Source organism: Porites lutea, chromosome 3 (assembly GCF_958299795.1).
Source record: "Porites lutea chromosome 3, jaPorLute2.1, whole genome shotgun sequence".
Classification (NCBI taxonomy): domain Eukaryota; kingdom Metazoa; phylum Cnidaria; class Anthozoa; order Scleractinia; family Poritidae; genus Porites; species Porites lutea.
In genome coordinates this window covers 45,936,290-45,963,865 of record NC_133203.1, presented here as the reverse complement: position 1 = coordinate 45,963,865, position 27,576 = coordinate 45,936,290, and the positions used below count along the sequence as shown (strand labels likewise).

The 27,576-nt window shown below is 40.0% G+C and overlaps 2 protein-coding genes, 1 long non-coding RNA gene and 2 other non-coding genes across 5 annotated transcripts in view; 3 read left to right on the top strand and 2 right to left on the bottom strand.

Annotated features, from left to right (window-relative positions):
* LOC140932390 (coadhesin-like) overlaps window positions 1–11,415 on the top strand; it is a 39,725-nt gene extending 28,310 nt beyond the window's left edge. Inside the window, exons 13-27 of the mRNA XM_073382002.1 lie at window positions 109–270; window positions 1,314–1,361; window positions 1,900–2,195; window positions 2,677–2,929; window positions 3,235–3,405; window positions 4,497–4,667; window positions 5,560–5,739; window positions 6,130–6,300; window positions 7,858–8,124; window positions 8,325–8,335; window positions 9,341–9,379; window positions 9,919–9,972; window positions 10,367–10,489; window positions 10,974–11,045; window positions 11,341–11,415. Of these exons, the coding sequence (XP_073238103.1) occupies window positions 109–270; window positions 1,314–1,361; window positions 1,900–2,195; window positions 2,677–2,929; window positions 3,235–3,405; window positions 4,497–4,667; window positions 5,560–5,739; window positions 6,130–6,300; window positions 7,858–8,124; window positions 8,325–8,335; window positions 9,341–9,379; window positions 9,919–9,972; window positions 10,367–10,489; window positions 10,974–11,045; window positions 11,341–11,415 (2,093 nt within the window). The remainder of the gene's footprint in view (window positions 1–108; window positions 271–1,313; window positions 1,362–1,899; window positions 2,196–2,676; window positions 2,930–3,234; window positions 3,406–4,496; window positions 4,668–5,559; window positions 5,740–6,129; window positions 6,301–7,857; window positions 8,125–8,324; window positions 8,336–9,340; window positions 9,380–9,918; window positions 9,973–10,366; window positions 10,490–10,973; window positions 11,046–11,340) is intronic.
* Window positions 6,568–6,655, bottom strand: Trnan-guu (transfer RNA asparagine (anticodon GUU)). Its single transcript is given in 2 exon segments — window positions 6,568–6,603; window positions 6,618–6,655. It is a non-coding gene; the product is annotated as a tRNA-Asn (tRNA).
* Trnan-guu (transfer RNA asparagine (anticodon GUU)) lies at window positions 7,091–7,178 on the bottom strand. The gene is given in 2 exon segments: window positions 7,091–7,126; window positions 7,141–7,178. It is a non-coding gene; the product is annotated as a tRNA-Asn (tRNA).
* A 2,805-nt stretch (window positions 11,416–14,220) lies between the features above and the next one.
* LOC140929818 (uncharacterized) lies at window positions 14,221–17,269 on the top strand. Its single transcript, XR_012164801.1, has 5 exons — window positions 14,221–14,274; window positions 15,228–15,281; window positions 15,502–15,555; window positions 15,652–15,696; window positions 17,215–17,269. It is a non-coding gene; the product is annotated as an uncharacterized lncRNA (long non-coding RNA).
* A 140-nt stretch (window positions 17,270–17,409) lies between these two features.
* LOC140931264 (uncharacterized) overlaps window positions 17,410–27,576 on the top strand; it is a 37,801-nt gene continuing 27,634 nt past the window's right edge. Inside the window, exons 1-20 of the mRNA XM_073381032.1 lie at window positions 17,410–17,537; window positions 18,311–18,508; window positions 18,841–18,894; window positions 19,888–19,932; window positions 20,175–20,228; window positions 20,920–20,973; window positions 21,275–21,328; window positions 22,279–22,332; window positions 22,660–22,713; window positions 23,297–23,341; window positions 23,581–23,634; window positions 24,131–24,175; window positions 24,271–24,324; window positions 24,977–25,030; window positions 25,801–25,854; window positions 26,265–26,318; window positions 26,594–26,647; window positions 26,935–26,979; window positions 27,084–27,128; window positions 27,234–27,287. Coding sequence (XP_073237133.1) covers window positions 18,503–18,508; window positions 18,841–18,894; window positions 19,888–19,932; window positions 20,175–20,228; window positions 20,920–20,973; window positions 21,275–21,328; window positions 22,279–22,332; window positions 22,660–22,713; window positions 23,297–23,341; window positions 23,581–23,634; window positions 24,131–24,175; window positions 24,271–24,324; window positions 24,977–25,030; window positions 25,801–25,854; window positions 26,265–26,318; window positions 26,594–26,647; window positions 26,935–26,979; window positions 27,084–27,128; window positions 27,234–27,287 — 933 coding nt within the window. The 5' untranslated portion in view covers window positions 17,410–17,537; window positions 18,311–18,502. The remainder of the gene's footprint in view (window positions 17,538–18,310; window positions 18,509–18,840; window positions 18,895–19,887; window positions 19,933–20,174; window positions 20,229–20,919; window positions 20,974–21,274; window positions 21,329–22,278; window positions 22,333–22,659; window positions 22,714–23,296; window positions 23,342–23,580; window positions 23,635–24,130; window positions 24,176–24,270; window positions 24,325–24,976; window positions 25,031–25,800; window positions 25,855–26,264; window positions 26,319–26,593; window positions 26,648–26,934; window positions 26,980–27,083; window positions 27,129–27,233; window positions 27,288–27,576) is intronic.

Sequence of the window (27,576 nt, the reverse complement as noted above, 5' to 3'; positions counted from 1 at the left end):
CGTATTTGACGTTTCGTTTGTAGTCAACATACATTTTCAAGTCACTCGTGGGATATTTCTTGGAGTACCACTCGATCTCCTCTTATTTTGCTATTTGGACTCTCACAGAAACCCTGCGATGTCCCGTAGTGGATCCTTATACATTACAGTGCACTGGAATAGTGAAACACTTCTGTGTCTCTGACGGTGATTGTGCAGAGCGTAGTAGGTGTTGTCCATCCGCAGAAGATCAAGGATGCTCACATCAGTGTCGAAAAGCTGAAGTGCTGAGTGAGTAATAAATGAGGTACAAAACGCGGGTCACAAGTTCAGGTCAATGCTCTATTGTTAAATAACTCAGATGATCAGATTCCCCTTAGAGCTTAAGCTGTATTTCGAATTGTGATTAGGTCTAGGAGACAGTACAGAGGTTTTTTATTTACTGTAGTATACGGTTACCTGTAGTCTAACTTGTACTTGTGAGCTGTGACCTGCGTTTAGTACTTGCGGCTTTTAACAACTAGGTTAAAATCTTGTCGTGCTGATCCGTTACAGAAGAGAATGTAAAAAATACAGCCCTGGTCAAAACTCTTAGGACACTAACGCAATGGCTGGTCAAAATTGATGCATTTTCCCTTCCTTCTCCCCATGTTGTGGTGTTGAAGTCATACGCGCATTTAAGTCGTTTTAATTACAATCGGCATTGCTTAGCTGGGAGGGGGACAACAGAAATAGGCTGTTTCATCAACATTTCCTTTAAGCTTCTATAAGAAGCAGTTTTCGAGTAAATCTGGCAACTACTTTCGAGTAACTTTGCGCCTGATTCCTCAAGTCCCCCGAGATGTTTTAACCAGGGTTGCAGTTTTAATACAAATAGAATGGAGAGATGATTGCAAATATTTCCTTGCACTTATGTCATTACGGGATGACGCAGGCAAGTCTACTCACTGAACCAAGACAGTGAGATCAAGTTTGTAGGTTCAAAAGTGCTGAGTCAATGGCTTGATACCTTTAGTTATTAATCAGTGTTACTTGCTTTTACTTGAAGCAGTATTTCTGTTCTACAGCTTGTCAACTCAAGTCCGATCCTAGGTCCGTATGCTTTCGTAAGCGGGTAGGGGGACGTAAAATTTGGCGTGCTCGAGAGACCTTCCATGACCTCGGAGTTTATATCTGATATTAGTCATAAGGTTCTTACCCTTTTTAACGAGACTGTGATTAGGCCTTCTTTGTGTACTCTCCACTTACTGATTCACGGACTCATTTTTTTCGTCTACTGACAAATATAATTGTAAACACAAGTCTTACCGGTGCTTGCTTTTCATTATGTTTAGAGGGTTGTCCTAAACCTATAGATTTGGCTTTGCTGATTGATGCTTCAGGTGAGTCAGTTTCCTTCGTTTGAACATTAGTAAGTTTGCCTGTACATCTTCCCCACCCATCCTTCCATCCATGCATCCACCCACCCACCCATCCATCCATCCATCCATCCATCCATCCATCCATCCATCCATCCATCCATCCATCATCCATCTATCCATCCATCCATCCATCCATCATCCATCTATCCATCCATCCATCCATCCATCCATCCATCCATCCATCCATCCATCCATCCATCCATCCATCCATCCATCCATCCATTCATCCACCCACCCACTCACCCACCCATCCATTCATCCATCCTTCCTTGCTTCCCTCCTTTCTTCCCTCTTTCCGTCAACTCGTCCATCCATCCCCCCATCCATTTAAATTTAACAAAATTCGTTATCCATCCATCTATCCCTCCACCCAGCCATCCTTCCCTCCTCCCTTCCTTCCTTCCGCCCGTCCCTCCGTCCATTCGTCTTTCAATCCATCCATAAATCCATTTAAATTTAGTAAAATACGTTAGTATTTTCAGTGTTTTCTCTTTTTCAGGGAGCATTAGTAGGAGAAACTTTAGACAGTTCAAATTGTTTCTCGAGCGTCTAGTAGACCAGTTCGAAGTTTCTGAAACTGGCACTCATGTGGCCCTCATCGAATACAGTACTGACGCCTCAGTACAACTGAAATTCGACGACTTCAAGGGACCCGCGCTTAATGCCGTCAACGTGAAGCGCAAGGTGCAAAATGTACCACACACTCGTGGATTCACATACATCGATAAGGCGCTGGCACTTGCGGATAAGGTGGTTTTCTCCGAAGCAAATGGGATGAGAAAAAATGTAGCAAAGGTAAAATTTTTTGTTGCTAGATTCATACCAGTAACATTGTATTAATTTTTCCCTTCTTATCAGGTCGTAGCAACCTATAAGGGATTTTAGAAGCATAGTAATGATTGTCTGACACGCCCAACGAGCGTTCAAGGTGGAAAGAGAACGACTATGAATTCCCATTTTCGGTGGACTTGTTCCGTTCTTGGTCAACTCCCAATGGAACCAAAGCTTTTAAAAAGACATATGGTTATGAAGCCTGTCAGACTCCTTTGTTATAATTATGTTTTTGCGGACTTGTCTTTGCACATTCTTAACTAAAATTACTGACGAATAGAAACATCTTAATTCATTCCGTCACAATTTTCGAATAAAAAAAAAGCTGAACAAAGGATTGCGCAATCCACCAGGAAGCTCCCAACATAAGCTGCAGCCCTGCTGTTGTTATTTACGATGTTTGCTCCCTTCGTTTTCTTTACCTATCAAACTTTTTGCTTTGTAGATAGCTATCGTCATGACAGATGGTGTGCAAACAGTTCCGAAAGGAAGCGGTAAAACAAGTCTACAGATACTGAGAAATGCATCAGCTCCCTTAAAAAATAAAGGTATAGAGATAATGACGCTAGGAATTGGCAAGGGCATCATCCTGGAAGACTTAGTGGAAATTGCAACGGACGACACGGGTGTGTTTTTGGCTGAGGACTTCAGTGCCCTTGACGAAATCGTGACGGATGTTAGAGAAGGGAAATGTCCAGGTCGGAGATTGTTTTCTACACGTCTTTATGTTTGTAATAACCTGCCTTTGGCTTTTTCTTTAACCTTGTGGTTATAATTTCACCAGCGTGCTGCCACTTATGTAGACACTCTTTGAAAGATTCCTTTCATCTTCTTGTGGAGGAAATTTATGACGCGCGAGAAGTTTGAGTGCAGTCTGTTAGATTCCTGGATACTTTTAAAGTCTTTTTTACTAACAGGGTTAAACTACAAGTAGTTTCTCTTTTTTCTCTTTTGGCACTCTAATCACGGAGTCAGGTGCAAATCAAAATATTTTATCTTACAGTTGACGGTCAATGGTCAGATTGGACGAATTGGGGTGACTGTTCGGTGACATGTGGTGGTGGAAAAAGAAAGCGAAATCGCACATGCACCAACCCTCCCCCTCAAAATGGGGGACAGAAGTGTCCAGGTCCAAGTGAAGAGGAAGACGCCTGCAATGAGCAGCCTTGTCCTGGTAGGTGTTTTCATCGATTTAGGTTTCTAGGAAACTGCAAACCTACCCCTCCCTTAAGCTAATATTTTGCCTAAATGAGAAGTAATTAAGTCTTATTGTTGGGCTAGGGGAGGGGTAGGTTAGGCAGTTTCCCAGAAACCAAAGTTGATCTGAAATGTTCGTATTTTACCCCCCAACTGAAGTAACACCACAGTTTCTTTAGAAACGAAACTCGTCAATCCCATTACATAGTGTTGTTTTGGCGTAGGGGAAGGGTTTGTTGGGTAGTTTCCCCGAAACCAAAATTAATCCGAAATTTTTGTATTTCACTCCGCAAACGAGGTATCGCCACAGTTTCTTTAAAAAACGAAACCCTTCTTTCCCTTGAGCTTAGTCGGAAAATTCAAAATACCGTAAACGCTCCAATAAACACTTAGGGCGCTGAATTGAATTTTTGAGGCGTGAAGTGAGGCGTGGGCCAGGAATAGAGAAGGAAGGGGGTTGGGAGAATCTAAAAGGGACGCACTTCCTCTCCCCCATCCCCTTCCTTTCATGCATCTCCCAAGCAGGCTGCGATTCGCGAGGTGATCGCCTTCTCCCTGGGGCCACTTCTGGAGTGGTTCATGGTATGGTATGCTTGGACCCTCACACACCAATTGAGTGATATTTCCTACACTATTTAAGATCTGAAACGATAAAAAAAGCATTAACCACTCCAGACGCTGGTTCCAAGGTGCTGAAACCCTTGCCCTATTTCAGCGCCAAACGGTTAAAATCTACACAAAACTTCAGACCAAACGGGAAATCATTAAAATTTTTAACGATTAACGTAAACAAAATGCTATTTTTAAACGACAATAAAGAATACCTAAAAGCTCGAAAATACTTGGTTTTTTAGCTGTATGCGACCTTATTCTTTTTGTTTCATACCACATTTTGCGTGTTAGCATTTAGCTGTAGACTGGCGCACAAATACCGGTTCTGTCATTTTTTGGATAAACATAGCTTGGCACTATATCAAGCCCAAACAGCCTCAACGACCGGATGACTTATGAATGCGAAATGGTTACTGCAGAAACCGCAATAATGTTTCATATGCGTCTCGTTGCTAGTTGATGGCAATTGGTCAGATTGGAATGACTGGAGTGATTGCCCTGTCACGTGCGGAGGCGGTGAACAGAAACAAACACGAACTTGCACCGATCCCCCACCGGCTTTCGGAGGAGAGAAGTGTCCTGGGGAAGGCGAAGAAACGAGACCTTGCAACGAAGCTCCTTGCCCAAGTAATATTTTCTTAGTTTATATATGGTCATTTTGTGTTGGATTTTAAGAACTTTTCAAAGCATGAGAAAACAATTCTTCCTGACACAAGAGGCAGAAAGGAAGCTTTAATTTATGCTATACATAATGAAAAGATGTTTTAAATGGGGGCTTCCTTAATAACGGAGTACACGCGGCAATTTGAAACGTTCTGCAGTTGTTTAAGAAAGTTTAGTTAGCTTCACCACGGTTCCACATAAGCAAACAACGGTGAGTCTTATTGTTCAATTTCTGTCCACACGTCATGCACCGCCAGACTAACTAAATTCTTCCGCTTCTACATGTAGCTGAACTTTTGGGGGGGTGATCTTTCGACCAGACAATTATTTTGTTTAATGCTGGAAAATGAAGGGTTTATTAAAGTGTTGCTGAAAACAATTGATCGGTTCAGGCGTAAAAAATCAAAATACCACTGATAGTCTGACCCCTCTTATATAGGAAAGGAAAGGTTAGGCACTTCCTTTGAACATTGTCGCGCGCTGTGTCGTAAACGAATTGGAGAACACGTGAATTATCTAGATAACTCAAATACACGTCGACAGATCTGATTTCAAATTATTCTGCTGGGAAAAAAACTCGGTGGTCGTTTGGAACAATTTACTCTATATGCGTAGAATTTGATTACACTTACACAAAGATGTAGAATGTGTTTTGAACTGTCTTGCCCTGTCGGCGATAATTGATCAGACTAGAATGATTGGTCAGGAATTCTTCTCTGTCGCACGAACTTGTCAAACTTGCCGCAAACCTCCACCCGAAGAAAGGCAGTCCAATACTGTCCTAGGGAAAGCGATGAAACAAGGCCTTGTAACGAAGCCCTTTGCTTGTTTTTCTCGTCATTTATCAACGTTAAAGGTAACTTCCTAATGTTCAACTTTCCTTACACTGAAAATTTTGATGTTTTGTCATCATTTGACGGAAATTGGTCGAATTGGAATGATTGGAGTGACTGCTCGGTGACCTGTGATAGAGGGGTACAGAATCGATCAAGAACGAGTACGAGTCCCCCGCCGAGTATTTTTGACGAACTTCGAGGTGTTTCATCTGGTGATGAAACACTGTGTCGAATGTTTGATATTTCTTCTCAAACAAAATCGTTTTTGAAGGAGAAATTAAGGATGCAAAAACGAGCAGTTTTTCATCTGATATCCAAACACTCATTAAACATTAATTTCCTTTTAATTAATTAATTGAATTTCCTTATTAATGAGTTGGAGAAGTCCTATTCATCTCATTTTTCATTCCTTTCTTGGGTTCAAATAAACTCAATTGATTAGCTTAAATGTAGAATTATTGTTAGTTATAACCGCCGATTCAGTTATCTGCAAGAGAGTAGAATAAACGATATTTATTCATTCATTTATTTGTAACGCGCCAAGTCTAGCTATTGATTCAGTGACGTAACGTATGCTCATTCAATTTCAGTTGACGGAAACTGGTCCGACTGGGGTCCTTGGGGTGACTGTTCAGTCACGTGTGGTGGAGGCAGTCAATTTCGTAGTCGCAGCTGTAACAATCCTCCCCCAGCCTTTGGTGGACTCGTTTGTATTGGAGAAAGCGAGGAGTCAAGGGGATGCAACACCGATTTTTGTGGAAGTAAGGCTTATTTTTTTTCTTTGAGCTATCGTGTTGGCGGAACAACTATAATCACAGCAATAAAAGGGAGAAAAGTTTAAATACCTTGACCCTAGCCCTCGTAGCAGGCGCTTGAAAGCAATAAGCGAGAAAGTAACGAGTTGGATGGAGCAGATGACTCGGTCTTACACTGTGTCTTCGAAATTAAAAATTATGATGGACAGACAACATGAAATATGCAACTGCTCTTTTAAAAGAAAGCAGAAAAATGACGAAAAGAAAAGATACCGTCCCCGGGTGGGCTTGAACCACCAACCTTTCGGTTGCCAATGTTGAGGTAACAGCCGAACGCGCTAACCGATTGCGCCACGGAGACGAGCTCGCAAAGGTTAGTGTCAACTGGTTCTACTGGAGCTTCTGACTTTTAAGGCAATGATTATACGTTACGGGAAGTTCCTGTCCAGTCGGGGCTTGGCAAGGCAAGCGAGTTTTTTGGTCTTTCTTTTACACAAACTGTCTTCAAGGCAGACCTTTTGGTGCTTTTTCGGTTAAACACATATTCCGTTTTCTAATTTGAAGGTTTCTGTAGAGGTATTCACAATACTGAGATTTATGGGAATAGTGAAATTGAATCACGAATCGATAAAAGGGCTATTTTTATTATCTATTGTTTATAAAGTTAATTAAATTCTGAAACGGGCTATTTGTCAACAATAACAATTTCCTCCTCCCTTGTTCACCTTTGATCCATAAACATTGACATTGACAACATCAACTATGGAACTGCTCTTCAAAAAAGGAAAAAAAGTATCGTCCCCGGGTGGGTTTGAACCACCAACCTTTCGGTTGCCCATGTTGAGGTAACAGCCGAACGCGCTAACCGATTGCGCCACGGAGACCAGCTCACAAAACATTTGTCAAATCGGGTTGTTACTGAAGCTTGACTTTTAAGGCAATAATTATAGTTTACGAGAAGTCCCTGTCCAGTCGGGGCTTGGCAAGGCAAGCGAGTTGTTTTTTGGTCTTTCTTTTACACCAACGGTCTTCAAGGCAGACATTTTGGTGCTTTTTCAGTTAAATAAAAAGCTATATTCAATATGACATTTATAGGAATCGTGAAATTGAATCACGAATCGATAAAAAGACCATTTTTATCATCTATTGTTTATTAAGTTAATTAAATTCTGAAACAGGCTATTTGTGAACAATAAAGATTTCCTCCTCCTTTGTTCACCTTTGATCCTATGGACAATGATGACGAATTCAGTTTAACATATAACACAGCTTATTCCTGAATCCTGAGCAGGGTGGCGCTGATTTCCATTGATTCACTATACGTTTCTGGGAAACTGCCCACCTACCCTTCCCCTAAGCCAACATTAACACTTGCTTCTCACTTAAGGCAAAATGTTGGCTTAGGGGAGGGGTACGTGGGCAGTTTTCCAGAAACGTAGAATTCCATTTAGATCTGGGATATGGTAGACGTAAAAGTGTTATCATGAAAACCGTCATTTATGATTTTTCCATCCATTCTTGATGTGTAAAACTCCTGTTTATGTTCTGCCTCCTTACCAAAAGGGCCAGCCGCAATAGTGCGCATAAACACATCTCAAACGTTGGCCCAAATTGGAGGGAAAGTGGAATTGACATGTGTGTCCGATGGCGATCCTACGCCGAATGTCACGTGGTATCGACCTGATGGAAGCGAACTTGTAACAAACACTGCTTTTGACAATGTAGTGTTTGTGGATATAAACAATAATGACGATTTTGGTGAATACAGATGCAAGGCGGATAATGGCTTAGGAGCCTCTGTTGAAAGACTTATTCGTGTCGAAGGTATGTGTAGAGGAAAATGTTTACGTGCAAACCCTTTGGAACTTCCATGCCTGAACTGGCTCCAGAATTCCATCTTTAATTGTACACCAGTAGGAGAAATATTGGCCAATAAAGGATTAAGTTGATGGCTTAAAGAAAAAGTGTGCTGGCGGAAACATTGCATTTCTAACTGATTTCGTTATTTTGTATCACAGCTCAACCAGGAGCACCAATAAGAGTGGTAAGTGTGTACTTTTCTGTTGTTTTTTTTTCTCATTAGACGAAGTAAACGACTTTCAATTTTCCAAAAAGAGTTTCTACCATCAAGGATCTGAAGGTTTTGTTTTTGGCCCTTTACCTAACAGATTCTAACAGATCGGAAGGCCAAAGAGTACAAACTCTTTGAGCCAAATATTTAAACGAAGTCCAACTTAAGCCCCGGTTTAACGAATCTTTGGACCTTAGTGGTTTGTTTTATGTAGATAAATTCTTTTCTAGTTTTCCCTATATGCTTTTATAAAACTGTTCACGATAAATGATGTTTAGATAAAATCGTTGGGCAAATTGAAAATAACTTCGAACGCGGTTTTGTTAAACACTGGCTAAACTACGTTTAGATATTTGGCCCTTTGTTTTGTAGAATTGTGATACAATTACTGAACCTAATGATTGAGATATGTTTTTACACAAATAGTAAATAATCTCTTTTTTGTAGTACTGCGCTAAAGTTCTGACGAAGAGGTTTCATCTAAGTGTCAAGTCCACAAGATTTCCTTCTCAGATTTGGGAGTGAGATTGACAAATCGTTTGGGGCGATTCCTGAACGGCCGATTAGCGCTCATCCAGCCTTAAAATTTTGTTCCGCTTTTGTATTTTACTTTCCTATGTATTGCTTAGAGTAACATTTTGTGTTATCATTACTGTTTCTGTGAGTAAAAGCTCAACAGTATTTTGTAAGCCCGAGTTGCATGTTCTTGAACAAGAAAACCTTGCTTACTAGAATTTGACTTAATCGTAGACTATACTTAACCAACTTTCGAGTAACCGGGCCATGGTCTTGGGTCTAGTCTGTTTTAGGGGTTTGTTAACGCTAGAGAGCTTTTAGGATGATAGTTGAGGTATGAATGTGCACGTGCACGTTTGTAGGTGTTTGCAATTGTAAACCGACTGGCGTGGATATGGCCTCTGAAATTTGTCTTCGTTCGTTTTTATTTTATTTTAATTTTTTTATTTATTTATTAAGGTTGGTCCACCGGGAGATCCTGGGCCAAAGGGAATGAAAGTAAGTGGATATATGATAAATGTTCTTGGTGATTAAAAGCGTCATTCTTGTTATAATTTACGTATGCCAACTTACAGATTTTCCCTGTGATTTTGCCCCAAAAGGATTTTATGACCCTGACACTATTCCACAGCATGAAATCTTGCTTTTTTTTGAGTCCTGCTTCCAACCAAGAGATGCAAAGGGACATAAAAAAAGAATATGAGTCACAGCTTGATGACTATGCTTGTAATCCAAGAAAAAAAAAAAACATTAACGCAAGGATCTGTCTTCAAGTTGAAATCTGACGTTAGCAGTGATTTTACTTGATTTTCCCACTCGCACATTGGTTGATAACCTCGACGCAGTGATGGCTCATATTCTAGATTCAGCATAGGCGTTCCTACTTACTACACTTGGTCAGGCGCAATTGCACGAAACAGATGCTGTCCTCAGAGTGGCTTTGATTTCTGATCAAAGATAGTTGTTACTTTCTGGGGGTTTGTAACCGATCTAACGCATCCTTTATTGATACTTTCATTTTGTAATGTACATTCTAGGGAGACAAAGGAGCACCAGGGCCTCCTGGACCCGAGGGAGATCGTGGAACAGCGGTTTGCCATTTTATGTATTGAACTGCCTTAGCACTAGTTGTATAACAATGAGAAATCGTTAAAGAACACCTCTAAACTCAGTTACCCAGTAGTCTATTACTGTAGGGTGTGACACTGGCTCTACTTTCATTAAATTCACTTGGAAATTAACGGATGAAATAGGCTTTATTGTATTAAACGCAATGTCATTGTGTTAAAAAAAAAAAAACACCTTACCAAGTGTCTGGCTACAGGTGACCTATAATGATACTTACTTCAGTCACAACTCTTAAATTCTCAAGCTATGCCGTGGCCTTACAGTTCTTACTTTGAAATATCAAAAGCAATATTTCCCCTCTTCCCGCTCGCAGATTGTGTTATTTTAAATGTGTACCTCTATTTTTTCCGTCAACAGGGAAACCCTGGAGATCCCGGACCCAAAGGAGTACCGGGCCCTCGTGGTCCTCCGGGACCACCAGGAGAAATAGTCATTAATTTTAATGGCAGTGGGCCGGATATTGGACCTCTTGCTGGTCTTGTGAGTATTGATCTCAACGATGGCTTGGTCAATTTTGTTGTTGCAGACTTCGACAGGTGCATACATCCGAATAAGAAAAGAACCAACTGGAGTTATGGTGGTGTAATTCCTATTATTAAAAACTGAATCATTGGATAATCCAATTCTAGAACTTTGATTGGCTTAGCCATCATGGTACATGAGCCATTATACCACACTCTCCAAATATGCTAACAGTACGCGTCTGCTCACAATTAAAAACAAGCTGAAAATCGGTTGTTTTTACAAATAAAGTCGGAAAGAATTTTCGATATTTTGTGGGCGAGATGATTATAGCCGACTCGGCGCTACGGGCCTCGTTGGCTACCTACCATCTCATATCCAACGCGCACTTGTGGAATAATTGTTAATCAGATTTCTCTGACATGGAAGTTTAAGTGATATTATAAACTTGTACTATCGCAATAAAGTTTAAAACAAAAGCCTATACGTTACATTTCATTAGATTAGACCTGGAGATTCCAAGGGACCCGCTAGCATTGGATACATAGAAGTAAAAGGTGCTCCAGGAGATCCGGTAAAGTCTATTATGTAATCCTGTGTACATGTTGTACTTTCATGGGCTGACAGAGCTGGCTCTCACTTCTCATAGGTATACGTGTTTTAATCTCGAAAGGAACTTTTTTTCTATTCATTTTTTCTTACTGTTAATATGTTTTAGGACGCGTTACTTTATCAGAATTTATTTTGTGTTTACATTTGTTTAGCTGACTAAGACCTTCTTACCGACGAATGCTTTTTTTGTTAATATGTGTCTTACACTAACGTTTCAAAGTCAATCGCCGCCTCATTTCAAACCTTTTCATTTACAGGGTCCTTTAGGGGGCATTGGGCCACCTGGAGTAAGGGGAGCAGATGTAAGTATAAACAAAGTGATGTTACAATGAATGTATATTATTTTGACAGGTTAAAATTTTAGAAAGGAATCTGATCAAAGTGTGTAATATATAACATACAAGCATGTGGAATTTATGACGAAACTGATTTTAAAAACCTATTCCTGCCAGCCCTTTGTTGTATTTGCGAGAATTTTCAGCCAAATTTAATGCCTTTTCTCGCGAGCACACAAGAATGGGTTGCTAGGAAAATTTCATAACCGAGATCTCTGTTAATCGAGATGGCTCTCCCTCAATAATCAATCGAACCAACTCGGTCAACTGGTGGTTGCGTTGTACATATGCATCTGATCAAACTGCTTCCAGTACGTCCATGACCGTCCCGATGGAAACGACAGTTTTATAAGTGCATGTGAATGCTTTTTATTGCCTGGCTCTGAAGGGGATGCTACCAAAGAAAACTTCGTAAATGCTTTTCCGTAGGGTGAAGCCGGAAAAAGGGGGGAAGCTGGCATCCCCGGTCCACTTGGAGAAAAGGTAAAGTACTATGAAATATTTATGTTCATGAGGAGCCGTAATCGGGGTAGGAGACCGTGACTAGATACCGTTCATATGCCTTGTCTAACGAATTTCACTTGAGGTCCGTAGGGCATGTCACAGGGTTGTCAAAAGTAGCCGGCTGCCGGCGAAAATCGTCGCCTACTTGGTTAGTATCGGCCGGCTACTTTGCTTGGCATTTCTTTACAGGTAGCGTTTTTTAAATAAAATATCCCTGGACTGGTCACTTACTTTGACAACTCAGCCGTCCACTTCAAAACATTTTGACAACCCTGATGTCAAGGCGCGAACTTTTTCAGGCTCAAGGATTTGACTTGCCTGTCACTAACCCCCGTAGCTGTTGGGATTAAGCGCGTGCGAGTGCTCCTGTTTTGGCGTAAGAACACCGAGAAAAATAGCTGGTGAGAATTTCTTAGTCCTATTCAGGACTACGTTCACCCTGACGATGATACTCAACCTTCTTATGAAATGACTCTTGAGTTCAAACCTTTCACAGGGAATATCTCAGTTGCCTCATTGACTAGATCCCTTCGGCGCCACGTGCAGGGTATACATTTACGGACCAACAATGCGATGCTCGGAAAATGTCTATTTCGGAAATTTAATCGAGCGACGAAAGACACAAATCTTGTAGATTACGAGTAGTCCCCATTTTTCCTCAGGGATAGTCGAGCGAGCGAAACGCGAGCGCGTGTGAAAATCACCCCACGCGAGAAAGGCGAGACGCGTCTGGAGGACTACTCGTAGTCTACAAATCTTGCCAAAAAAACTTGTTTGTAAAATTAAAAATAAATTCCTTTGCAGGGTGATCCTGGACGGGAAGGTTCCCGGGGTCTTCCTGGGCGTAATGGTGAAGACGTAAGTAAGATTTCTGGTAAGAGGTGGACTTTACTACCGTATCAAGGGTGGCATAGGCCGCTTGGAGGATCTAAAAAGGGGATGAGAGAATGTAGCGCGAGCAAACTCGATGATTACAATACAATACAATATCTTTATTAAAAGAGGAAGACATATTAAGTAGCCTTTTACAGTTTTCTAACTTAAGGCCCTCGTAAGTTAGAGGAAAAAATGCCAAAAATGAACAACAAGCAAAAATATTGAAATATAATATACTATATACAAATATGGAATAGGTATATATAGAGAATACTTCATGGAAAGTGCTGGCGTACGGTATTTACGCACGAGTTGTTGACGTATCAGAAAATCGAACGAGTGAGCGCAGCGAACGAGTAAGATTTCTGATACAAAAACGAGTGCGTAAATATCGTACAAAGCACTTTCCATGTGGTATTGTGTTTATTATATACATACCGAGACATTCATCATTTTGGCGGCCTTTTTATTTTAAATCTTTCAAAAATGCTTATTTGCCGCTACACACTTGCCGCAAAATGACAAAGAAAGCGAAGTATCAGCTTTTTAGTACAAACGTTTGTTAAAAACATAAATGACGGTAAGGATATGAGGTAATCCAAGAATTATAAGTAATCTTAACTGTTTGTTGTCAATGCACAATTGAAAATGAGTAAATTTAAGTAAAATGGCCGGTTTCAATATAAGCTTAAGCTTAAATGAAAGGCAAAGTAGCTCCGAAAAAAAGCACAACAAAAGCTTACGTCTCGTTCTGTTTTTCCCTTTCCGCTGTTGTTTCGCCGGCTCTCTACCGTTTTCTTTATCGACAGTGAAACAAACGAAACTATTCCACTCCATTTCCGAAATGTTTTTCACTTTTTTAGCGAGAAAAACTCTTTGAGTAAAATTTTTCTCGTTGAATGTGTGCGAAGCGGCGCTGCAAACTGCAATAAGAGGCGGGAATTTTGGCGCGAAACTCACACACCTCTGTGGCCTCTGATTGGACGTATCATTTTTCTCACACGTGAAAAAACATCGTTCGCGATTCTGATTGGACGTATCATTTTTTTCACGTGTGAAAACCATCGTTCGCTCCTCTGATTGGCTAGAACTAATTTGCGTACAAAAATTTACGACATAGCTTTTTGGTGAGTATTTCTCAGTATGTATATAATAAGACATTGTACTTTTAACATTACATAACAAAAATATATATTCTGAGGACAATGGATATTTTCTGAAGCATGTTATACAAATATGTAAATGATATAGAAAAAGTTCAAATGTGGTCGGCAATATGAAAAATAAGTAAGCAAGTAGCATGGAAAGAACGAAGCCTCTTTAGTTTCAATTCATTTGAACAGACAAACGTTTAATTTTAGTGTCCACAACCGACTCATTACTCTTGAGAGCAAATCGATTAACACTACCTTTGTATTTTAGGGAGGTCCGGGTCCAACTGGAGAACCTGGCGAGGCGGGGCCCCCCGGAGAGGAGGTAAGGGTCACAGCAATCCACCATTCAGGGATAGAATTTTGGTTCTTGCGCAGGGTGAAAAAGAGAATCTACGGACAGCGAGTAACCGGAATGAGCTACATTCCGAAGTAATCATGAATTAGGCTTGTCAATGTTTATTTACTGACCCTCCAGAAACACCAGCAAGCAAAAAAATTAAGGTATATCATTAGTGTCAGTTTATCTTTTCATTGACTGTGTTAGTTCTCAAAATGTGAGATATTTATGATATCGCGAAGATTTATTTTCGTTGAAAGTAATAATAGGACCTAGAAATTGTCTAAGAGAAGTAAATTGTCTTTTATCAAATGAATTTTCCAGTTGTGGATAAGTTGCATGTTGTCGTCATGAGAATGTAATTTAAGGCTGGTTTTTACTAACGACTGAATCGTAAGAGCACTTTTGACCTAGTGAAAATAAAAAATCGGAGTCGTTAGCGGAGTCATAAGCACGACGGAAACGGAGTCAGAAGAATCAGAACGTTTCCATTTCTGTTGACTCCGTCGCTTACGTTCTGCTTATGATCTAGTGGAGATCAGAGTCGGAAGCAGAAGCGGAAGAATAAACCAATTACAATCCACGTTCCCACGCTTTGTGATTGGTTTAGTTCTTCCGCTGCTGCTTTCGACTCTGACAATCTAGTTTTCATTAGATCATAGGCGGAACGTAGGAGGTGGAGTAGTAAGCCGTGGGAACGCTGGTTTCACTAGATCATAGGCTCTACGCTTCAGATTACGACTCCGACTCCGACTCGCTAAACAGTGAAAACCAGCCTTTACCCTTATTAGAATGTATTTGCTTTAGCCGTCATAGTCATAGTAAACCCCCATTAAAAGAAAAATTGCACCGTATTACGTCTTGTCCCGAACTATTTACCCCATATTATTCGCCATACCCCATAGTTTCTTTTGCTTTTTAATAATTTTGTTTTGTAGGGCTCAGTAGGTGTGCCCGGTGCACGTGGTCTACCAGGAATCAAAGGCGACAGGGTTAGATATTCCTTTATACAATGTTCTGTAACATTATGCTCTAGTGATGGTTCTGGCCAGTACTTAAGGAAATTTTCTCCTTTTTGGAGAAAGAAATAGTAAACTGCATTCCTAGTTCGCTTTACGCAAATTACTGAAGTGAAAAATAACCCTATAACGTATTTCAAGAAAGTGTAGCAAAAACGCTCAAGCAGTAATCTAAAAAAAATCTGTTTATAAGGGTGAACAAGGAAACCCAGGCGACCCCGGAGATCCTGGAGTTCAAGGACGAAGGGTTTGTTTTGCATACTTTCTTTTTTCTCAATTAATAATAAATAATCTCCTAAGTAGATGATTTATCCATTCGTTGTTTTTCGTTCCGTTTTATTAGGGGAACGCTGGAGAACCTGGAAGAAGGGGATTGGACGGAAATCCGGTAAGCACGTTTAAGCAACTGTGCATAGGTTTTTCGGCTAAAGTAAAACGAATGAAAGGTCAACTAGACCATTCTTATCGCACTGAGGCATCGAGAACAATCCAGTAGAACAGGTGACAATTGTCAATGAGAAATACGACTGAGGTAAAGGGTTCATTAGTTGGAGGTGTTGATCATAGACCTCCATCTCATAAAGATGGAAACTAGCAGTAAGAAGTCAAAGCGTCGTGGTGGGCATATAACTGTTTGCACAGCCAGTCCGACGCATGCTCAGAGACCTAATCACGGTGTCCACAGGTACTCGGTACGGACTCGAACACAGTTACGGGCGTGAGTCTCGTTTTGCCGCTCACTCAGCTGAAAAATGGCAGGTATATAGCCAGTATCAATAAACCATTTTTGGGAATTGAATTTAAATAAACCATCAAATGATTTCAGTCACTTTTCTCCAGGGTCCTATGACTCTTCATATCTCTGCATGTGTTTCACAAACGCATAGAGAATACTGATTGCACTGTTTTCCGTCTTTGTTCAGTTGGTTTTTGTTACCGAATTAGTCCAGAAGTTTTATGCACTTTTTTCTACCCTCTTTGTTGTAAATGTAAGCGGTTATTCCCATTGAAGGCTTTTTCAGTTTCTCACTTATACTATTCAATATTGTCAAGAGAGGATAAAGGGGACAGAGAAGGCATCCCCCCCCACACACCCTATTTCATAGGTAATTCGTCTCGAGTTATTTTTAGAAACAGGATAAAGTTACCTCGCGCGCTACGTGGATGTTTCGTGGAGGTTTCGCATGACTAAACGCCGTGCAAAACATGTCGGGCGAAAGGCAATGAAAGCGTAAAGAGATTGAGAGAATTTCTGAATATGGAAGCGAAATGAGTTGGCGCTCACCTGGGAAAAGGGAATCGCTGGACTCTTTGACAACCCGTGAAATCAGTTTAACTCGAAGTTGTCGTAACCTCAGTGCTTTGATAAAATGAGAAATTTCGCCGGTCTATTGAAACCGGTCGTTTGTACAATAAAGCAAGTAGGACGTTATTTTTGTTGAATAATAAAAGACTAATAAAAGAATAAATATCAAACCAGAAATTGCTCTCTTCAAACTGTGAATTATAACTTGTGATCCTAACAGAATATTCAGTGTGTTAAGGATTTCCCTGCTGTACTGTTAGCTCTATACAAGAGAGGAAGGGCGATTCTTTTTTAGTTTCCATTTCGCTGACACCGCTTTAGTAGAAACCTCTCTTTAGTCGTTTTCGTCGACAAAACAAATAGCAATATCGCTCTCCGCGTCTTCCGCCATTTTTTTCAGCGTCAATTCGTGAAGGACGCGTGGCTCTGAGCGTGGGTCATCCACGCGGAACACATTCGCGCTATGTGATTGGCTGTTGTCTAATCCCCCTTGGGATCTGTGGTCTTAAAAATAACTCGAGACGAATTACCTATGGAACAGGCTGTGTATTGTGGATGCCTTCTCTGTCCCCTTTATCCTCTCTTGATATTGTATATTAGGGTCAACAAGGAATACCAGGGCAGACTGGAAGACTGGGGGAGCCTGGACGAGAGGTAAGAAGAGACATGAATCAATCGATTTTCTAGTAAGTCTTAAAAGCAGTCAGTTTGCTCCGGCTCTCCGAGTGACAAGATGAAGCTAACTTTGAGTTCTGATCGGCTACCCGAATGGTTTAGGTGGGCTTATGTTTCTCGCATTGCTATATGCAGGTTACGTTTGTTTACGTTTTAACGCAAACCTTCATAAGAATGTCAGCCGTGCACTTTTTTTATTTTAGGGTCTACAAGGTTTCAAAGGCAAGCAAGGACCGCAGGGGCCGGCTGTAAGTAAAGCCTTCTCGCCTTGTTGATTATTGGCCACGAATATGATCTAAGATTGATAAAGGCCAAGCAGAGTAACAAAGATAAGATGTCCTTGAGTGACAGCCCTACTTCCGAAGAGCAAAGATTTTGCAAATGTTTCCAGCTCTAGCCTTTTGCCAAAGCGAGTGTAACAAGGTACAGACGGACACGACGGTGAAATGGACACCTAGAATTGGTCCCTTCCTTTCTTTACTCCTTTTACTTGACTCTCTATGAGACGGACATTACTTTTAGCCGAACAATCAGTGCCGATCCAAAAGGTGTCGGTAGAGAGAGTTGACGGTAGTGTTTATTTTTTTGGAGAGACTTTGATCATGAATTCTTTTTGGTGATAATGAACTACTATATTAGAAAAACTAGTTACAATAATAATAATAATATCGATAATAATAATGATAATAATAATATTATTATTATTATTATTATTATACGTTTGCGAAGCTTTTGCTACTCAATAGCAGAGAGCAACTTAAGTCTTCACCTGAGCTTAAGAACTATCCAAAACGGCAAGATGTGAAAGGCTATAAAACGAGAACAGGAAATCGGTGAATGGGGAACGGGGAAACAGGAGAAGAGAGCGGGACGCGGGGAACCTGGAATCTAGCTTAAAAAGGGGAAAGCCAGATGCATAAAACAAACGAACAGAAAACAAATTTTGTGTATAAAATACCAAATGACTCCAGCATGCACATAATTCTTTGTATATGTGATATTAGTCTTGACATGTTGATAGGGTGTTTCCGGTGAACCTGGACCGACAGGTGTACCAGGAAGAGGTGGACTTAAAGGCGACCGAGGACCGCAAGGGGCAAATGGACCAAGAGGGGAAAATGGTGAAGCAGGGCCAAGCGGACCCCAAGGTCAAAAGGGAGATGATGGAAGTCCCGGTAAACCAGGGGAACCGGGCCTTCCTGGCGTTAAAGGAATGATGGTATGGAATGAGAGAGATGGTGTGTTTATGATAATTATTTGGGCTGTGCTTGGAAATATAAAATGTAGTTTTCTTCCTTTTTAGTTCTGGGACTTTTTCCATGTGGTTTACTTATGTTTTAAAGATGAAACATATTAAATATTGAAACCGTATTACTGGGAGAGGTGAATCATCTTTTTTTCTGTTTAAAAACGACAAGTTTATGGCTGCGTTTTCCACGGAAATATCAATTTTATTTAGCAAATCATTTGTACTGAGATATTTCCGACTAGCTGTTTCATCCCTTTGTCGATGAACCAAAGCCCACTAACCGTTGTGATTCTACTTGGTAGGGCCCTGTTGGGAGTCCAGGTGTCCGTGGCGATCAAGGACGAAAAGGTGTTGAGGTAGCAATCGCTTTAGGATTAACAGGGTCATGATGTAGCACAATAAAATTAAACGCGAACGTTCCGCTTCAGAGAGTTGCTCCAAATAAAAAATACATTTGATAACATACTTTGCTTATTTTCTTTACAATTGTTAGGCAATTAAGTCTTTGACATTCGAATATGACTATCAATCTTACCTACAGAAAAAGTAAAACTTATTCAAAGCGAATCCAATTTAATTAATCCGGCTTCTAACAAAAGTCTAGTTCAAGTCTTGCTTTGAATTGAATTCTATTGGCAAGCATTTGGGAAGTTATACTATATTGCATTGCCTAACCTGTCGAACAGTAGATGTTTTATTGAGCTTGCTCACCAAACTTTTCTCCGTACGGGGCAGTATAGGTGTTTCAGGTTTTTGTCAGTCTAAGAGAATCCACAAACTGTACTCCAGGACAGGGCTGCCTGTTTAGTCACATTCTCAGGCCTAAATGTTAGAACTTCTACTTTACTCGGTGACCTCGCCTGAGATTCTTGGAACGAAGACGTTAGGAACAACTAGCAACTCGTCTTAACAGTATTCTTAAACATATGTCCATTGTTCACCCTCATAATCTAAAAATTCAAATTAAAACAAATGTGCCTAAACCGAGTACTGAAATAGGGAAACGAAATTACGAATATCGTGGCTCTGTTCTCTTGAACAGCTTGCCACTGATCCCCTCTTATCTACTCTTTTAAATCATGCACCTCATTTTTTATAGTAGAAACTGCACAATTTTAATATTTCGTTTATTAATTATTGTATAGAGGAGTAATTTGATTATGTAAATTAATTATTAAATTACCATTTCGACAGATATTTCATATCTTGTACCATTTATTCATACATGACAAAAAAAGTGAGATCTTTCGTGACTCGTCTGAAACTGTTTTGGGGCAGGGGTAAGGTTGATGAGCATACCTCTGGAAAATTCTGGCTAATTACTTTTCATCTTACTTTTTCTTCGGTAGGGATTAATTGGACAACCTGGAGCTCAAGGTCCAAGAGGGGACAGGGTAGGTTGTTGTAAAGTAATCATAAATAAATCCATCTGGAATATACTTATGAATTTAACAAACTTTTATAAAGGCTTTAAATGCATAGAACCACAATTGTCCAGTCCTTTAGACTACTGCATCCTTCAAACGCTCACATACACATTTTCGGTAAACAAAAAGAAATTCTGCTATGATAAATACAATAGTTAAACTTCGTGTAGCATTGCTATAAATGCAGTATAAATATATCATATTTTTAGGGTCCCAGCGGAAAACCCGGTCCGACCGGAAGAGTTGGTACGAAGGGGAACCAGGTTAGCATTACAACTTATTTGAATATTTAACGTTCTTAATGCGACACCGTTTGAAGCTTGCACTGAAAGCAGAATTTATTCCCTTAAGCTGTTTGTTTTCCAGCACACTGAAATATTTGTGGTCAGAGGGGGAAAATTTCTTACATTTTGTTCTTCAAAAAGGCCTAACTTACTGACGAAACAACTAATCATTCCTCTGTTTGTTAGCCGAAGGGCCGTTGCAATGCCTCTGAATATGCTGTAGTTTAAATATACGGCTGTCCTAGCGCACGATATTTCCGAAACCGGCGGAAACTTCCAAAATTTCTGAATCGTTCATCCGTTCGAGCCAGATCCACTCTCATTATATCAGATTTTCGGCTGCGGGTCTAATGTTTTCGTTGAAATTTAAAATCGCCAGAGAAATTACTCATCTATGAACCCTTGCGTGGAAGTATCATTGTCATCAGACAAAGATGAGCTAGAATAGCAATCAAGGGTAAACGGCGTTTCTGTTAACTGAAAATATACGACTTGCAGTTATCCCAGTGAAGTAGTGTTTTGGTTCGTAAAAGCTGTTTGATATAATTGTAGTTATTTAAACCGCGTGACTGTATAGTCGTTGTCATGGCAAGACAAGGTTTACTCAACTTTCGGTCTTTTGATTTCAGTCGCCATTATTTGATGATTAGTTACTTTGAATGTTTTTTAGGGCAAAAGAGGACAAATTGGAGTTCCTGGACCTCATGGACGGCCTGGAAGAACGGTAAGGCGAATAAGATTTCTCATCGTTTTTACTATTGCAGTCATAGTCATAGTAAACTTACTCGACCAACAATTTCAAAGATAAAAAAAAATCAATGTTTCTCTGACAAAATAAACAGACAAACAAAATGAGCGGCTTAGTATCCTTTTCTAAATGGTCTTTTCAGAAGAAAACATATCCGACTTATCAATTGTTTTTTGGCGTTTTCAGTTGCGCAACTAACTTTTTTCTCGGCCTTAATTAAAGTATGAAAGGATGCAGCTGGGACTAAAATCTACAAAATTATATACTTCTCTCGTAGGGTTCCCGAGGACGCCGCGGTCAACAAGGCTTACCTGGAGAAACCGGACCAAAGGTAGAGACTTCCTCGATTTAGGGTTTGACCTCAATATATTTCTCAGGGATGTGATGGAGAATATTTTTAAACAAGACAGTGATAATACTTTCTCGCACAATAGACCTTTTTGCCGATACGGCGGCCATATTGAATTAATTAGATTTAAGGAGTATTATGGAATGCCCAGGGGGCATGAGCGTGATCCGATATACTCGCTCAGCATTTACGCGCGCTTTTCGGGCAAATTTTTCTTTAAGTTTTCCTTAAAAAAGATTGCAATGGGAAAAAGAGATGGTTGTGCCGTTTTTGTATGTAATAATGATCGCCTTTCTCCCGAGAAATATACAGTGAATTTCTCTTTTTGCCCGAAAAGCGCGCGTAAATACTAAGCGAGTGCCCCCTGGGCATCCCATAATACTCCTTAAATCTGATAAATTCAATATGGCCGCTGTATCGGTAAAAAGGTCTATTACTACCCCTGACCTTCCGTATTGTGTATGTATTCTAAACGTTGATGTCTGATCGTTAATAGCCTGCAGTGCAGGCGTTTTCTTTGAGCGCGAAATTTGCTCGCGAAAGTGCCATGTTGAAACTTCCCGAAGAGAGGAGGAGATGGGGCGAGTCAAAGGGACTTACCGTAAGGGTTACTATTTCTACTTTCCCCAATCTTCCACTCTCATAAAATCAAAGATGGCGGCTACAACAATATTACGAACACGAACAAGGTTTCGCCCACCCAAAATACGCCTGCACTGCAGGCTAGATCTGGACAGCTCAAATCACTTTGAAATCAAGATGAATTTTAATTTCTCCCCTTTTTCTTTTTTTTTTTAAATTACCAAGTGATTAGGCTTCTTAAAAGAAGCCTAATGGTGTGAATTGTAACGACCTCCAAAGTTGCCTAGAAAAAATATACAATAATGAAATGAAAATAATGGTCATAGTTGCACGTTCTTTTCTGGCTTTAGGGTTCTCAGGGAGACATAGGATTTCCTGGTGCAATTGGTATGGCAGGACTAAAGGTAAACTATTAAGTCACCATTATTGAGGTTAAGGATTGCGCGCAAATCATGTACAATCTCATTTTAAATCTGTGCGCAGCAGTGTAAAATCTCTGAGTAAGGGCCAGCTTGTTTTCTTATAGTTTTATAGACGTCATCATTTTTTTTTGCCAGATGTTAGTGAGTTTTTTAACGTTAGTTCCTCAACTTTCTGCAGTTTGCATTTCTGCATTCATCACCTCTATTTTTGTTTTACTTTTGTTTTGAACTTTCTTTATTTACCTTTTTCATCGTTTGCAAGTTCAGCTGTTGCAAAATCATGTAAGATCTTATCTTCTTCATCAAAAGGGTCACAGTGGATTGCCTGGTTCAGACGGAGTTCCTGGAGCCAAAGGAGATCAGGTTATGAAACAAAACTCAAGAAGAATTATCAGTTGAAAACAAACAGACATATAAACAAGGCAAATCTATTGAAAGACTTTCCGTGTCCCGGCATAAAGCTGAAGCTAGCTTTGCATATTTAAATGGTGGACTAATTACTTAAGAAAAGTAAAACAAGATACTACTGTCTAAGAAAGAAACCCGATTCTTTTGGTGGCAAATTTTATAAATAGCCATGATTCTAGGGTTATTCAGACTGTAAAGTTTATCAGACATGTTAAAACATGTTAGGTAGATGGCGTTCTCAGTAGAGAGGAATAAGAACCAGCAAAAAGAGCCTGCATAAGTGGCACCAAATGAGCAGCACTTATGGATCAGATCACCGAAAAAAGGCTAAATATAAGCAAAATGTAATAGTCATCCATCCTCTCACGAGGGTGGACAAAAAATAAATAAATAAGTTTTAAAAAAAATGGAACCTGAGCTCCACAAAGGGATGCTAAAACATGATTACAGAAACAGATTTGAAGTAGAATTATTTCCTTTGTGCTCACTGAATTGTTTCCTTTCTCGTATATTTATATCCATCTTTCTATTTGACTAGGGCTCGCCCGGTGAGATTGGAGAAAGAGGAAGGCCAGGAACTCAGGTTAGCAGTCATAAACGTTAATGAAAAGTGCGTAAATTAGAATTTGTCTAATACCGTAAAAACGTGGAAATTTGTTTAGAAACATCAGACATGCATGTTTGGTGTTATTAAGGGCTTGAATGGAGAAAGTAACTGCTTTGGCAAACGCAAAATAGCAACCTGCGGTTACTATAATGAGTAGTGTTCTCTTCAAATTGAAGAATTTAAAAAAATGTTCAAAGTTTTCAATTCATGCACAGGGGCTGCGTGGAGCACCAGGAAAATCTGGAAAGCCAGGAAATAAAGGGCAAACGGTGAGTGTACTAACGTAGACACAAAAATGTCGGAACAGCAGAATAATGGAAATAAAAGGCACTCCGCCGGACGACCTGTTCACACTAAATATTTAGTCCTTCAATAGCTATATCTTACTGAGCTGCTTGTGATTACAATTAGCCCTTCAAGAAAAACGGGCGATCCATTACCTATTTGAAAGATTGTTTTTGATTAGCAGGGAAAACAATAGGGATTGCCACATAACAATGCCCCTATCCCTGAAAACAATGGAAGTGCAGATTAAAGGGGACCAGTGAAATAAGAGGTTTAGAACGATGCAAGTCTACTGAGAAAAACGGAGCTGCTCAGATGACTTTGCACCCATGAATGGATGCCGGATAGATAAGAATTGGCGGTTAATCAAATGTGTAGATCGATTAATAAGATTTGGTATATATATACTTGCAAGCAAACACTTTAATTTAAAGAATTCCCCTGTTTTTGTTTTGTTTTGTTTGCGTGTTTTATTCTTAGGGTTTTCCTGGTGACGACGGTACATCTGGACGAGCCGGAGATCCGGTAAGGATAATACGGAAGAATAAGAATCATATAACTCTCCAGCCCTGTTTTAGGACTGTGAACTAGTTTGAAATTTCATTCTCATTTACTTTCAGGGGACACACGGCCTCCCTGGTCGCCCTGGTTTACAAGGAGCTACTGGAATGACGGTATGAACTAATAATTAGTTATTGGATGTTCAGCCAGGAGTCATCCAAAGTTATTTCTGCCTTAAACCCTTCCAAGCCCTGAGCGATTATAAAGTCTCTTGAGGTGCTTCTAATAACTTTTGAGACAAAATCTATACAAATGAAACCTCTTTGGAAATACTTTCACCTGGTGCTTTTATTTTCATCACTTAAAAAAAAATGAAATTTCGGAAAGTTAAGATAGTGCGCCCATATTGCTCAGAGGCATTCAGTTTGTTTCTCCTTTTTGGTTTGGCTGTCTTGAGGTTTGCTAACCCTTGGGCGGACAAGCATTCTATGTTACTTCTTTGGGTTGGGTGTAAGGTACTTCCTGCATTAACTATTTCTAAAATAGGTTACAGATGTTTTGGTTCTTTGGTTTAAATTTTCATTTTTCAAAAACAGTATCATTTATTACCATACTCAAAAATACTAGGAAGATAAAAATTAAACCAAGAATAAATTTGAACTGCAACATATGCACCTAGTAACAAGCTAACGTGACAAATGCTGTCTCCCCTTCCTTATAAGGCGTAACGTGGGACAAAAGAACATTCTTTAACATGAATTTGACGAAAACGGAAGCAAACCCATACTTCGAAGCTAAATTGGTAACACTTCCTTCTTTTATAAGGGTGTAGAAGGGAAAGACGGCTCACCTGGTTACACGGGACCTAGAGGACAAAAGGTGAGGCTCTTGATCGATTGCATATTTCTAACACTGAATGACTAAACTTGCCACGTTAGTTGGATTTTGTAACAAGATAATAAGCGCCTGCAAGATGGGCAATCTTTAGCTAGTACCTTTGTATGTAGTTGTCTATATTTACTGAAGTACGGCCTCCAGTTGTCCAAAAAGCGGATAATACTATTTACATACTTGATAAATCAGGCAGAGTCCACCGGATTACCTAATTGGTTTCCTGGATACTTATCCACCGGACAGTTGATGACTTTATTTAACGCGGTTTGAACAACCGAAGCTAGGTAAGACCGGTTTAAAACGGTGTCCACAAGGGAAAACTAAAACAAAATGTTATAAGAAATTTGAGTGGATCATGATCACATTTTGTTCCGATTTGTACATTTTACTTGGCTTAGAACGTCTAAAACCAGAAAGAAACAAGACAACCAGGTTCGACGTCCTTTAGAGTTGAGGGATCAAGTGAACGGCAAAAATTATATGAGACGACTTTTTCTAGACTGTAGAAGAAGCTAGTTTCATAAGCAGCTCATTTCGCAGCAGACGTACAGTATCTCCGCAAAAAAGAGTTTGTTCATCCTCTTAAGTCAGCTGACCTTTGCTTCGAGTTCTCTATTTCAGTCCTTCAACAAGTTAAACTTCTCCCCTGGTTTTTAGTAGGAAGGAAAAAAGGGTACCTGTTAGTTAATGTTAAACATTTGGTCCTTCTGCCACAGACCATTTTATATTTTTTTAATGTAAATGAATTTGAACAGGGTGACAAGGGCCAGAAAGGACCAACAGGCAACCCAGGAAGGCCAGGACGAAAGGTTAGACAACAGTCCAATCCAAAAATGCTACAATAACTTTTTAATCTTCCCCAACGGCCATTTATAAGAGAGCGATGGCCAAACTGATTAACTCAATGTACTTTCCTCATTTTATTTGGTTAACATTTTTATTCTGAATATCAGTTTGATTTGCCCAAAGCCTTGGTTTCAAAACGATGATAAGTGTAAAGCTACAGGCTTTATCCGAGTCGTCCCTAGTCTCTGCTTCAAAACGAGGCTAAGTCACGATGTGGTCGTTCTGGAGAGGTTCGACTATACATTTTCAGTTCTGTTTCAGTTATGTGGATTTGCGGATCCAAAGCCATGAAATGAAGCCTAACGTGAGTGACCGCACATGAAGTTCATATGGAATCCTAATTAAGTGAAATAATTTATTCGCCTTCTTCTAGGGATACCAAGGTGACCGAGGACTGATGGGTCCCCAGGGTCCACAGGGACCAGTGGTAAGCCATTGAAAACAACAATCGTCAAACAATCGATCAATCTATCAATCAACAACTTAAATAACGTGTCAAATGACTACTAGATTACCACAAGCGGCACTAATCGAGAACTTTTAACGAAACAATAATTAACGGTAACAGTAAACATGAACAACAAAATCGTTAACATTGTCGACAGAATACGGTGCTTTTAAACAGACATTTTTTTAAATTTTTAAGGCCTTCTATTTCTAAATACATAACATTGATTCGTTTGTTTGCTTGTCTTTTTGTAGGGACCGTCTGGAGCTCAAGGGCCACCTGGTTTTGCTGGACGTTTCGGCCGAAGAGTAAGTGGCCAAAATGAAAGAAAGTAACTGAACGATGATGGCATTTGGTTAATAAGGGACTGCGTTTTTACAAGACAAGTGACGTATTTCAACTACTAGAAGACATATTTGTTTGTCGCAGACCCGTAAAATTGAAAACTGCAGTGTTGTTTCTTAAATAAAGTCTTAGGTCTTAAGCTTCATAGCGACTGACTACTGAGCAATGTTTTGGAACTAAATTGCTGTGTCAAAAAAAAAATAGTATAAATCAGCTAGTAAAACTAATTTCCTCTTTTTATCTTAAAAAGGGGCGTCCTGGAGAGCAAGGAAAAGATGGGAAACCTGGTCAAACGGTAAGCTTAAAACTTCTTCCGAGTGCGCTATTCGGTTTATATTACCAGCAAACATGCATGACTGTTAGACATTTTTAAAAGCAGAGACATCGCATTTTCTACAGGGCGAGCGTGGACCGACTGGACAGATTGGGCTGCCAGGACCTCCTGTAAGTATTCATTTTTTCTCTCTACTAGTTTTACAATGCTCTTTGTAATTGAGTTGACCTGAAATTTTCGTAAAAATAATTAATTGTCTTTTTCATGCATTTCAGGGACCACCTGGTCGCTATGGTCCAAGAGGGATTAACGGAGAAGATGGCAAACCGGTAAATCGTAGCTAGCAATTGCAAGTCGCACAATATGATCTTCGGTTGTTAACTCCACACCAGATCACTCGATCGTAAAATTGATTTGAATGGCAGTTGTTACAATGATCTGCCCGTAACTACCTATAGCTGGTAGAAATTTTGTTAACCCAGCCTTATGCGGTTTAAACGGCGTACTTTTGTCAGGAACTTCTAAAGGGCGATCATTAAAAAGTTTCAATCATTCCTTTCGCAGGGTTTACCAGGAACTAGAGGACCCCACGGTCGCGCTGGGAGGCCTGGTTTTATG